Below are 12,089 nucleotides of genomic sequence, written 5' to 3' on the forward strand. Positions count from 1 at the left end.
CCCTCTCTCTCTCTCTCTCTCTCTCCCCCCCCTTCTTTTAATGTAGGTGCTTAGTGCTATGAACCTGCCTCTTAGGACCACTTTCATTGTGTCCCATAAGTTTGGGTATGCTGTGTATTCATTACACTGAATTTTAGAAAGCCTTTAATTTCTTTATTTCTGTCTTGACCCATTTTCCATTCAGGAGAGAGTTGTTCAGCTTCTGTAAGTTTTTAAGCTTGGTGTTATTTCTGTTGCTGGTACCTAGCTTTAATCAGTTGCTGGTAGTCTGATAGGATTCAGGGAGTTATTTCAGTTTTCTTGGATCTGTTGAGACTTGCTTTGTGTCCAAGTAATGTGGTCAATTTTGGAGAAAGTTCCATGAGATGCAAAGAAGGTATACATACATATACATACATACATACATACATACATACATACTATACTATTTTAGAATAGTAACCAGTTTTCTCTCTCTCTCTCTTTTTTTAAAGATGTATTTATTATTTGTAAGTACACTGTAGCTGTCTTCAGACACTCCAGAAGAGGGCGTCAGATCTCATTACAGATGGTTGTGAGCCACCATGTGAACTCAGGACCTTTGGAAGTCAGTCAGTGCTCTTTACTGCTGAGCCATCTCGCCAGCCCATAACCAGTTAGTTCTCTTTCTTAACTCTCTGCCAACCTTCCCCCAAGTTTCCAGCCCAGCTGTGTATCTGCTTGGATGGAAAGGTACCCTGGGAATCCCAGGAAGCACACAGCTCCGAGGGGAGAAAGTATCTCAGTGGAGAGGCATCGCGAGACACGGAGCCCAGGAAGCACACAGCTCTGAAGTGGGTCAGTGTCCCATTGAAAGGGGACCCTGAGACACAGGAGCTCAGGAACCACACAGATCTGAGAGGAAGCCTCAGAGGTGTTGCAGCTCCCAGGGGAGGGTGTCCTCAGCTGAGTTGAGGAGCTCCAGAGCCTCAGCTCCACTCCTTCTCTTCATTGCTTTTCTTCTTGGCTTTTTCTGACTAGAGAGTCACACCAGGCAGGAAATCTCAGGAGATTTATTGGAGGGTCTAGGGTGTGGAGGGGCGAGACCAGAGATGGCTGCCCTCTGTTTCTGGGAGCTGACAGCAGGGAACTAGACAAAGGGAAGTTCTTTATATAGGATTTCTTAGGAGTAGGTCTTTTTCGGGGCAGGGGTTGGTGATTGGTGGAATTTCAAGTCCTGAGCTTGGGAGCCTCAGGGATTGGTGGGTTTTCTGCTCAGGAATTGGTGGCTTTATTTCACCCCCTTTCCCCTGTGTTGGACCTTTGGGTTAGGGTGGGAAGTCCTTCCCAGTTGTAGTCAGCCTTTGCTGAGGCACCATTTCTGTGGGACTGCTGGGGGGAGACTGGGAGAGAAGGTGCTGCCTCTGTGGACAGACAGCTCCTGTGGGGAAGCTCCTGTGGACAGCTCCAGTGGGCGGCTCCTTTGTGGGCAGCTCCTGGGATCAGCTCCTGTGGGTGGCTCCTGTGGGACTGGGTTGTTTACTGACTAGCTCGGAACCTAATTACCCATTTATTTTATTCTATGAGTGCCATTTGGATGGTTACCATATGTGTGTATCTCCTCCTCAGAGTTTAGGGTGGCTCCCTTCCCCCTATCCATATCCCAGAATTCCTCCATTTCTGTCTCTGTCTGTCTGTCTGTCTGTCTGTCTGTCTGTCTGCTGGAACTCCCACCTCCTATTTCCTGCCTCAGCTCATAGGCAAATGAATGCTTTTACAGCACAAGAAATTCTCTCTACAGCCACCCTCCTTGTTGTGGAACTCCCTGCTATGATGATAATGGACTAAACCTCTGAAACTGCAAGCTAGCCTTAATTAAATGTTTTCCTTTATAAGACTTGCTGTGGTTATGGTATCTCGTTACAGCAATAAAACCCTACCTGAGGCAATCTGATAGGTGTGGCCACTGGGGTGAGGTTCCAGGTAAAATGTGTTTGTGGGTATTGGGGACACTTAGGCTATGGGCCTGAAGGGGTTCCCAGGAGGGAGGAGAGCATAGTGGTCAACCCGAGGAGGTCTACAGCAGAGCTGGGGATAAGGGGGAGATTGGATCAGGAGGAACAGGAATAGAGGGACAGTCTACCTGGTTCCCTGGCTGGAGTGGCCTGTGGATTATAGCAGGGGTGCCTGCTGGTGTTGGGGGCTTGGGTAAAGCAATGCTTTGGGGAACAGAGGTTAGGATGGTAAGATCCATGGGGTCCACAGGAGATGGGGGGAGGGATCAGGGAAGGCTGCAGCAGGTATTCTGTTGCAGAGCTGGGGGGTGAGACTGGGGGATTGGGTCTGGAGGAATAGAGGGAAAGGTGAAAACCTATAGTACAGTTTTTAACTTTAATGTCAAACATCTTTTTTTTTTTTTTTTAAAATTTGGTTATTTTTACTGTTGAAGCTAATCTTATTAAGAGATTTAACAAGTAGTCATTTATGTTTTTTAATTTTTGTCGTTGTCCTAACAGAATTAATTTCACCTCAAATTTCTTTTGGTATAGGGCAGAGGTTCTCAACCTGTGGGTTGTGACCCCTGTGAGGATTGAACAACTCCTTCATAGGGGTTGAATAGCAAATATCCCGAATGTCAGATATTGACTTTGCAATTTATAATAGTAGCAAAATTATAGTTATGAAATAGCAAAGAAAATAATTTTATGGTTGGGGTCACCACAACACGAGGACTGTATTCAAGGTTCAAAGCTTCAGGAAGGTTGAGAACCACTGGTATAGAGTTTTCATCAGGAGTTTCCCTTCTAATAGCTAACTACCAGTTCTAGAATTATTTTGTAGACATTTCATATTTCCGCTGATCTTTATTAGTTTTAAGCATACATGATTTTTGCCTAGTGGGGGTCATTGCTTCCCATTTGCTGCTTCACTCTGAGGCTGTGTCCCAGGCAGTCCAACCACCAGGGTTCCTAGTGTAGCTGGCTGGGCATCCCTTAGCTCTTCGTAGGTAGAATTCACAGGTAGGCAATGAAAAACCTCACGACTGGTCTTGGTATCTTTCGACTACCTTAGCATCTGGTCGCATCAGATTGCAGGAATAAACAGGCAGAAGCAGCAAGGTGGTGTCCTCTTGTGCAAGCTTCTGCTAGCAGTGCCATTAGCTCTACGTGTTACAGCTCCTGAGAAAGCCAAAGGTAGGAGACCCTTAGTTTTATGAGTATCTGAGCATCCTCATTCCTTGGTAGCAGCTGGCGCGCAGGTGTGGGCCTTGGGATTCCTGAGAGCTTAGTAATGTTCAGTGCTAAAGCTTTCTGGCCTGGGTAGCTTGAGACTCTAGGACTGAGGTTCTCAGGAGCACTAGAGCCTGTGGTTTTTCATTTCTGGCTCTAACTAGCCTCTGTCTGGGAGTCTCAGTTTCCCGCTCTTGTCTTCATTCTTGCACCAGCCCTGTGTGTGGCCTGTTCTGCTGCCTGTTGTGTGATGGCACAGTTAGTTCAAGGGCACCGTCCTTTGTTGATCTAGTGCATGTTGCTTGGCAGTCACCAGTCTTACACTCTACCTCTTTTGTAGTTGACAGTGAATCTGGATGCCCTGCTGCTTTTTACAGCTTGGCCTGCTGATGGCTCTGTGTTGCTTTTTCTTTAGCTGTCAAATTGGAAGCTCGTAGTACAGCAGGTGTGCTTATGTTTTTCTAGTGTTGAAGAGTGTACTTTGCTATGGGAATAAATCTGTGCATATGAGGCCTGGCAGCATGAAGGTAGAAGCAGATACTAGACTGTGTAGGTGCTGCCTAGGGAAAGAATTTGGTCATCTCCCTCTAGAGTGAACAGGTGACACTGAGGTCAGGCAAGAATTGGACCATGTTGTATGGAAATAGAGAATCTAAACCCTTGAGCGTGTCTTATGAGGTGTGACCCACAGGAGGCGAGTCTTTAACTCATAGGATGGCGAAGGGTGCCAGCTGTCCATGTGTGCTTGGCTGTACATATTCTGGGAGGGGCTGGAGCACCGTATGCTAGTACCAACCAGTATGTGCTGAGAGAGTCTGTTACCCACAGAGTGGATGTAGCTCTAACTGCCCTCTGGCCGACTGGGTTTAGGTCCCAGTGTAGATGGTCAGGGCACTAGAGGGCAAGTGGATGTCAGAATCCCAGTCTGACTCCCGTGACTGGTGCTGCATATGACTCCCTAGTGGGCATTGCCTGTGGAATACCCTAAAGTGAACCCCTCTGGTCCCAGGGCTCATAGCCTCCCTTCTGGGCATACGGTTCCACTACTCAGAAGGAACTACCTTCCGGCTACCTGCTGACAAGGCCGTATCCATGTTCCTACCTGAGACTAGTCAGGACAGTCATAAACCTGCTACCTGCCTGCTTAGGTCCTTTGGTCCCTGGTCCCTGTACTTACCCTGTGCATCTCCTGTTAGCTCCCCCCCACCCCCCCAAACACAGAGCTTTTCCACTTGGCTGTGTTCCTTCTTGTTCAGCTCTCCTGTGCAAGGCCCCTTGAGGTTGTCCTTGAGCCGCCTTTGGGGAGGCAGCACCTTCTGTTGTCCGTCCCTCTTCAATTTGTCTTCAGGTTCTTCCCTACCTGTCCCTTATTCCCTTTCTCTTTTTCCCTTTCCCTTCCTCCCTTCTCCTTCCCCCCTCCTTTTCTTCTTTCTTCCCCTTCCTCTTCTTCCCCTCTCCTTCCCTTCCTTTGTGTGTTTTCTCCCTTATGGGATCTGTCTAGAGTCACTGAGTCAGAGGTCAGGGTTCACATTGTCAGCCAGATGTTGGGTGGAAGGAAACAGGCTTGTGCAACATGAGGTTGTGGTAGAGGAAGGTCCTTGGGTCGGGGTTGGTTGTTGGATTAGGTTGTGGAGGATGTATCTGAAATTAAGGGATACGCTTGGAAGGAATTAGAGCTGAGAAGCATGTAGATTCTCTGACCATGGTGGGGTAAAGTTGCCCATTTATTTGTAAAGCTGGTGGTTGGTTAGGGCCCAGGAGAGAAGGAAGTAGGGTGGTGAGGCCTCTGAGAAACTTTTTGAGAGACCCTGATGGACAATCAACTGCTGGACCATGATGGGTAGGGACTTGGTTTCAGAGAGAGAGAGGGAGGGAGGGAGGAAGGAAGGAAGGAAGGAAGGAAGGAAGGTAGGTAGGTAGGTGATGTATGCAGGCAGCTGACCTAACCTGTTCAGGGATCTAAAATGACTGGGAGGAAATATGTGTGGTGGAATGTGGGTGAGCTTTCAGCATTGGAGTCTTACTGAGCATCTCCTGTGTGTTTGTATCCCCTGTAGATTTATCACACGTCCTGATGTCAAGCAGAGAAAGATGGCCAGCTTTCTGGACTGGAACCTTTGCACCTTGGCCCACTCTTCCTTCCAGACCATTGAGGGTGTCATTACCATGGACGGGATGCTGCAGGCCCTGGTGAGCACTGCCCCAGGGATAGCATGTGGAGCTCTGGCACTGTGCCCAAACCGATGGTTTGTCCCCAAACTGATGGTTCCATCCACTCTGTGTTTGAGTTACGGGAACGTGGTGGGATTAATTTGCATTACAGGATTGTGGCTTCATTTTCCACTGCTGTGTGCTTAGTGTGTAAGGCTGAACTGGAGTGATGGCTCCCAGGAGAAAGCTGAAGAATTGAGCTTCACCGCTAGAGGGCAGTGGTGCCTGCAGAAATGCAGCCTTTCGTTTTGTTGTACTGCAGTGAAAGCAGCCCAAGTGAAAGAAGACAGAGGGCTTGAAACCTGTTTGCATATGTGGGTTACAGAGTTTCCAGTTCCCGATGCGGCGGGTCTGGAGATGCCCATCCTGCCTGTTGCTAGTCTTCTCTGCTTGCCTGTGGTATGGTCTTTTAGTACTGACAAGAAGAACCGCTCTGGTGTAAAATCTCAGAGAGGACATGGCCCTGTTAACAAGGCTAGGAAGCTCCTGGACCAGTATTCAGGAGGTCACAGATGGACCCCCTAAGGCTTTGTTTGGTTTTGATGGTCAGCATTCAGAAGGTCATGGTGCCTCTCCAAGTCTGTCTCTAGGGTTAATGTTTACAAGGTTACAGAGACTCTCTTGAGGCCATGGTATTGAGAGTCAGTATTTTGGACGAAGGCATGGATAGCTCTATAAGGCCCTGGTCTCTAGAGTTTGACATTCTGGAGGGTGCAGATAGCCTTCTGAATCTGTAGGTTCCAGGGTCAGAAGCCTCTTCCTTGTTTTTCTTTGATTACACTGGATGAAATTTGACAGTAGTTCTTGTCCTAGTCTTGGAGGCAAAGGGAACTGACATGTCACTTAGAAGTAGGATCCTTTGCAGAAGTTTGAAGGTGACCAGTCATACTGGGTTTGGCTTTTTGCACACCTTAATACAGGTCCTGATGCAGGGTGGGAGGTGTCAGGGCCAGGTGTCAGCAGCCCTGGGAAGGGGACATACAGCCTGGGATGGGAAGGAAGGCAAGTCGAGGCTCTCTGGACTCGCTCCATGTGCCTCTGCAGCTGAGTGTGTATCCTGGTTGTGGGGATGAGAAACGGCTGGTGTCTCTTATTTTCAGTGATACTGCCATTGCCTTCAGAGGCCTGCCATTCAAAACACGCAAGAGGGAGGCCTGGGAAAATATGATGTTTCTTAAGCCCTGAGCTTCTGCTCTGCTGCGGTGCATCAGTTCAAAATCAAGACACGATTTGCTTGCTCGGAAGACTTTGTCCCTTCGGATGGATAGTTAGTTCATTTTGTTAGGTCTACAGCGTTGTATAGCCACCATTGTCTCTTCTCAGTATGCCATTCCACATACCGTGTCATACTCCATAGGCCAGTGGCCACTGAGCTCATCTGTCTGGGAGGTGACTTTTATGTAGGATAGGCTCTTTTCACTGAGCACAGCGTCTGTAGGGTCTGCCCACCCTGTAGCAGGCATGCGTCAGTTCTTTACTACTTTTCCATGGGCAGAAATGCTTCATTATGTGTCTGTTTCATTATATTTCATTATGTGACTGGTTTTGACTGTTGTGATTAATGCCACTGGGGAACATAAAATAGGTTTTTAAAAACTTATATATAAAATTATTTTGGGTATGTATCAGTAGGTGTTTTTCTATTTGTGTATAATAATAGATATTTAACTCAGCATATAGTACTGAGAGGTGTTTTGTTTTCCTCAGCACATAGAACACCCCCCCCCCTTTTCTTTTTGGTAGTGCTGGGGTGTCAAGCCAAGACCCTTAAACATGATAGGCAAGCACTGAACTATCTATCTTTACCCTGCCCCTGATAGTTTTTGTTTGTTTGTGTTGTGTTTTTTTTCAAGTTTTTTGTTTTGTTTTGTTTTGTTTTGTTTTTATAGTTGTGGGGCCCAAGAGATGGCTCAGTTGCTGCTTTTCCAGAAGACCCTAGTTCAGTTCCCAGCACCCAAGTTAGGAGGTACATACAGAACTCCCTGTACTTACACACACATGTGCATATACACATACATGCGCACATACACAAACTGAGGTATTAATGAGATGTGAGGTTCTGCCTGTGGTAGACATCTTTGGGGTTTGCAAATTCAGCTGTACAGTCCATACCTTGGGAGGCCTTTGTTACAGCTGTGGGGAGAGGCAACTAAAGAGGTTTTATTGTGATTTCCGTTTTGATTGTAGCAGTAGAGGTTAGTGCAAGCTGTGGCTTACCCTGAAAGTGTGAGGAGGGAAGAGTGGGGCAGAGGTCAGAGTTGATTTACAAATCATGGTAGGTGTTGTACACTTGTGTTTTAGGCAATTCTGATGAAGAGGTAGATAGAAATAGTTTATTTGAAAGATTTGGGTATAAGTAGGTTCTTAATATTTTTGGCATGAATCTTTAAATTTTTTTTTCTTTTTACATTTGCTTATTGCCTGTGAGGAGACCAAAATGCTCTTAATCGTTGAGCCATCTTTTGAGCCCAGCAGCAACAACAACAACAATAAAGACTTCAAAACAATTTATTGTACGTTTTCTGTGTCCCTCATATGGGTCCAGGGATTGAACTCAGTCTTTAAACTTGATGACCAACTGATCTATCCCTGCCTCCCTGCCTGACCTTCTGTCTTCTCCATCCCATATCCACCCAATTCCCACCCCATTTGTTTGTTTGTTTGAGACAGGGTTTCTCTATGTAGCCCTAACTGTCCTAGAACTCTTATAGACCAGGCTGGGCTTGAACTCAGAGGTCTGCCCACCTTTGCCTCCAGAGGGCTTGAATTAAAGGTGTGCGCCACAATGCCTGGCTTTCTACCTACTTCCTGTGTAACCTTGGTTTACCTGGAGCTTGTAGCCCAGGATGGCCTTGAACTTGTGTTAACACTCCTGCTTCTTCGTCCTGAGTGCTGGGATTTCAGGTGTGTGCCAACACCTCCGGCTTGACCTGAGTCTTGTTGAAAGTTTTCACATCAAGAGAATACAGGAAGGTCTGACAAAACGTAGCTAGAGTCTGTTACTTCATGGTGGTGCTCGAGGGAAGGGTTAGACCTGTCTAGCGTGTATATGGGACACATGGGAGGACAGGCACAATTAATCTCAGGGGATTGATTTTAGGTTGCTTTTGTTCAGCTGTTTGCATTTTTTCTTGGTTAGGGATGGTGAGAAGGATCTTGTTTTATAGCTCAGGCTAGCTTCTGTAAGCGAGGGTTATGGGTGTGTACCACTGTAACTAGCTAGCAGTCTGCATTTTTGAGGGGATTTCAGATTTTCACCTAGCTACCTGCCAGCCTGGCCCAGGAGTTTTTCTGCTCTACACTTCTTTTTGCCCATGGCAATAGAGATTGTGGCTGGCAGCGTAGACCGGCTTCCTGCTTAGGTGAAGCTGGCTCCTGTGGGAGGTGGTGATAGCTTGTGGGCCTTAACTGAAGGCTGAGTAGAGGTCCTGGCCAACGTGTCTGGAGCTTTCCGTAGTGACTGCTTTCTGTCTAGTTTTACATACTTTGCCTTTTTGTTCTTTTTGATCACCTGGGTCTATGTGTAGTTCCCAAGATTTCTATTTCTTCTTATTTGGGAGGTGCATGGGGAATAGATTGGGCTCAGACACTGTAGGACAGTTGCTGTTCCATTCCTTGCCAATTATGCCAGTGGGTTGAGATTCCTTTTAGTGACATAAACCAGCCAGACATGGGTGCCTTTCATTTGGACATCTTTAAGTTCCAGTGTTGAGGAGAGAAGTTCTCTTTTTCCTTCCTCCTGAGGTGTAAAAAGGGTTCCCAGAGGCTTAGAAAGTTGAGTCTCCTATCCCCCTCCCCCAGCTGGGTGTGTTGGCAAGGGAGGGGAAGATGAGACCCAACTCCCTGCCGTTGGGGCAGAGTGCTTTGGTGGTTTGGCAACAGCACCTCTGCTCTATCTAGAGAGATTTGCCCTGAGGGTGGTGAGCAATTGTCTGACGCAGACAACTGAAATCCTGGGAAGTGGCTGAATGAAACTGCTGTAGACCAACAGCTATGGTGGTCTCATCTCCTAGGGCTCTCGGTGCCTGGTTTGCCACCGCCCTACCCCCCACCCCTCAAGCTTCCGCTTGGGGCAGCTTTGTCTCCACAGTCTCCCTCTTGGCTGCTTTTTCTCTTTTAGAGGGTCACTTGGGTCTGATCTGGCTCCAGGGCAGGAGGAAGTTACGCTCAGTGGGTGGAGCAGTTTCACCATGGGCTTGTCAGTCCTGAAGGCAGAGGGCTGGGTGTCTTGTGCATGATGAAACTTGCAGGTGTATTGTGCTTCGGGATTGCATGTTTCCTTTGATGCACTTGGCTTCATTTTTATCCACCTGTTCATTAGTGTGGGCTAGGCGAAACAGGTGAACTCTGAACAAGTCACATCGAAACTAGGATTGATTTTATTTCCCTCGAAGCATGGCCCTCTCGCGGCATTGATTCTTAACTCTTGTGGGAAGGAAACAAGTGTTTGGCAACTTTGTTTCTCTGGAAGGCCCCTTCGCTCCTGAGTGTTAGTATTAGTGCAAACTGAGGAGATTTGAGGGCAGAAAGCATGTTTTAAATTAAAACATTGTCTCTTAAATGTATTTTACTTTTTCTTATTGGATGATGGTTGTGTGCTCCTGGTTCTCCTTCAGATTAGAAGCTTCAGACCATGGCGGCTTCTCTGCGTTTCCTGCAGTGGTTATGATGGTGAAGGAACTTTTGGTCCCAAAGACAGGTTGTGGTAGGAAGGTGCTGCCTGTGCTGACTGGTGGCAGGAGATGTTCTTTTGTTTACTATCAGCTGACATAGCATCTCCCCTTCACAGTTAGTTTTTTTTTTTCCTCCTATTTTTAACATTTCAAAATTTGCCAGGCATGGTGGCATGTGCCTTTAATCCCAGTACTTGGGAAGCAGAGGCAGGAGGATCTCTGAGTTCGAGGCTAGCCTATTCTATATGGAGAGTTCCAGGATAGTCAGGGCTACATAGAGAAACTGCCCCCAAACCAAAAACAAACAAAATTCAAAATCCAGACTTTATTTTATCTATCGTTGACTAAAGGTAGAATTCTTACTGAACTTATAGTTTGGGGTTATAGCTCAGTGCCAGGGACCATTTCTCTAGCATTCTTGTAACCCTGGGTTACCTAGCACTGAGAAAAAAAGCCACAAAGTTGCAGCAAAACCCAGAAACCTCACAGGCCACAGTATTAAGACTGAAGAGAGCTAAAGTACCAGGATCCACAGACCCATCCCAGGTGCTGCATGGCAGTCCCCAGGAGGCATGTGCTGGAGTGTCTGTCTTCCTTGCATGTGGTTTATTTAAAGGATGAAAGGGGTCGGGTGCCTGGGTACAAGTGACTGTTGACTAGATTACCTGTGTGGGTAGGCATGAGGAACCAGTATCCAGGACTTGGCTCTGCCTGGGCCTTCAGCTGCCTGACCAGACTGTCCTGGCCTTGGCCTCTGAATAGGCTTTAGCTATACTTGGATTTCATCTCTCCTGGTGGCCCGAGGCATAGGTGTGGTACCTTGCTCTATCTGGAAGAGAAGTGACAAACCTCTCTTGCCTCAGAGTGTGTGGAGACTAGCTAATCAGCACTGGTCATGCTCTTCGGCTTAGCCTGTCATGGTCGTGTGGACTTTGGCCTCTTTGTTTGTGGGCTTCTGTGGAACCTGGTTTCTAGAGACGCTCTGGCTCCGTGTCCTAGGGCAGAGTGTCTTGGGGTTTGTGCCTTGGTGCTCAGGGCAACTTTGCTTTTCACTTTATTTGTTTATTATTTTGCGGGTATGGTGTGATGTATGTACCAGAGCATTCATGCGGGGTCAGCTTGCAGAAGTAACTCTCACCTTTCACCATATGATTGAACGCAGGCTTGGCAGCAGCAAGTGCCTCTCCCCAGAGCCATCTTTCTAGCCCGAAGAGGAAGGTTTTGGGTGGAGAAAGCGCGTGACAGATAGGATGGGGATGAAGCACTGTCTATAGAGAGTGCTGTCTCCATAGACTCAGGGAAACGGGTTCCTGCGCCAGGCACTGAGTAGGCTCTGAGTAGGTTCTGGCTGTTTGTAGTTTCACGCAGCTCAGCACTTTACCCTGTAGGAACGCGTATGTACATGTGCATGGCCTCATCCTCCTCGTCCCTTGGAGCAGATAGGAAGAAGGTGCTCTCTGCCCACCTGCTCGTGTGAGGCCCAGGAGGCCAGTGGGGAGCCCCCTTCACCTTTAGCCTGGCTCGTGGCTTTTGTTGTGGGCCATTTGAACACCTCACGCCCTACCTCCTCCTCTCACCTGGCCCACGGGCAGGTGCTGATACCTGGTTGCCCGTACTTTCCTTGGCCTTCCTTCTCACATGCTTCCCTCAGGCCTTGGCTGTTGACATCTCATCTCTGATTTGCCCTTGATCTTTGTTTCCTGCTCTCTGTCCTTGTTCTGGAGCCCTCATTCTGTGGGCTGTGGGTACACTTGTGACACCTGAAGTCACAACCTTACCTCATGCCTGTTGTCCTACAGCTTGTCCTCCTTAGCCTTGTGACTGTAGAAGCCTGACAGAGATTGAGTGAGTGAGTGAGAGAGAGAGAGGGGGGGGGAAGAGAGACAGAGAGACTGCATGTGTGAGAGACACAGAGACAATGCGTGTGTGTACGCGCGTGTGTGTGTGTGTGTGTGTGTGAGAGAGAGAGAGAGAGAGAGAGAGAAACAGGCAGAGAGATGGAGACAGACTGCATATG

At 47.8% G+C, this 12,089-nt stretch overlaps 1 protein-coding gene across 1 annotated transcript in view; it reads left to right on the forward strand.

The window, feature by feature from the left end:
* Positions 1 to 12,089, forward strand: part of Tbcd (tubulin folding cofactor D) — a 168,583-nt gene that overhangs the window by 20,843 nt on the left and 135,651 nt on the right. Inside the window, exon 7 of the mRNA XM_021211855.1 lies at positions 5,246 to 5,378. Coding sequence (XP_021067514.1) covers positions 5,246 to 5,378 — 133 coding nt within the window. The remainder of the gene's footprint in view (positions 1 to 5,245; positions 5,379 to 12,089) is intronic.

Source organism: Mus pahari, chromosome 14, assembly GCF_900095145.1.
Source record: "Mus pahari chromosome 14, PAHARI_EIJ_v1.1, whole genome shotgun sequence".
In the NCBI taxonomy this organism is placed as follows: domain Eukaryota; kingdom Metazoa; phylum Chordata; class Mammalia; order Rodentia; family Muridae; genus Mus; species Mus pahari.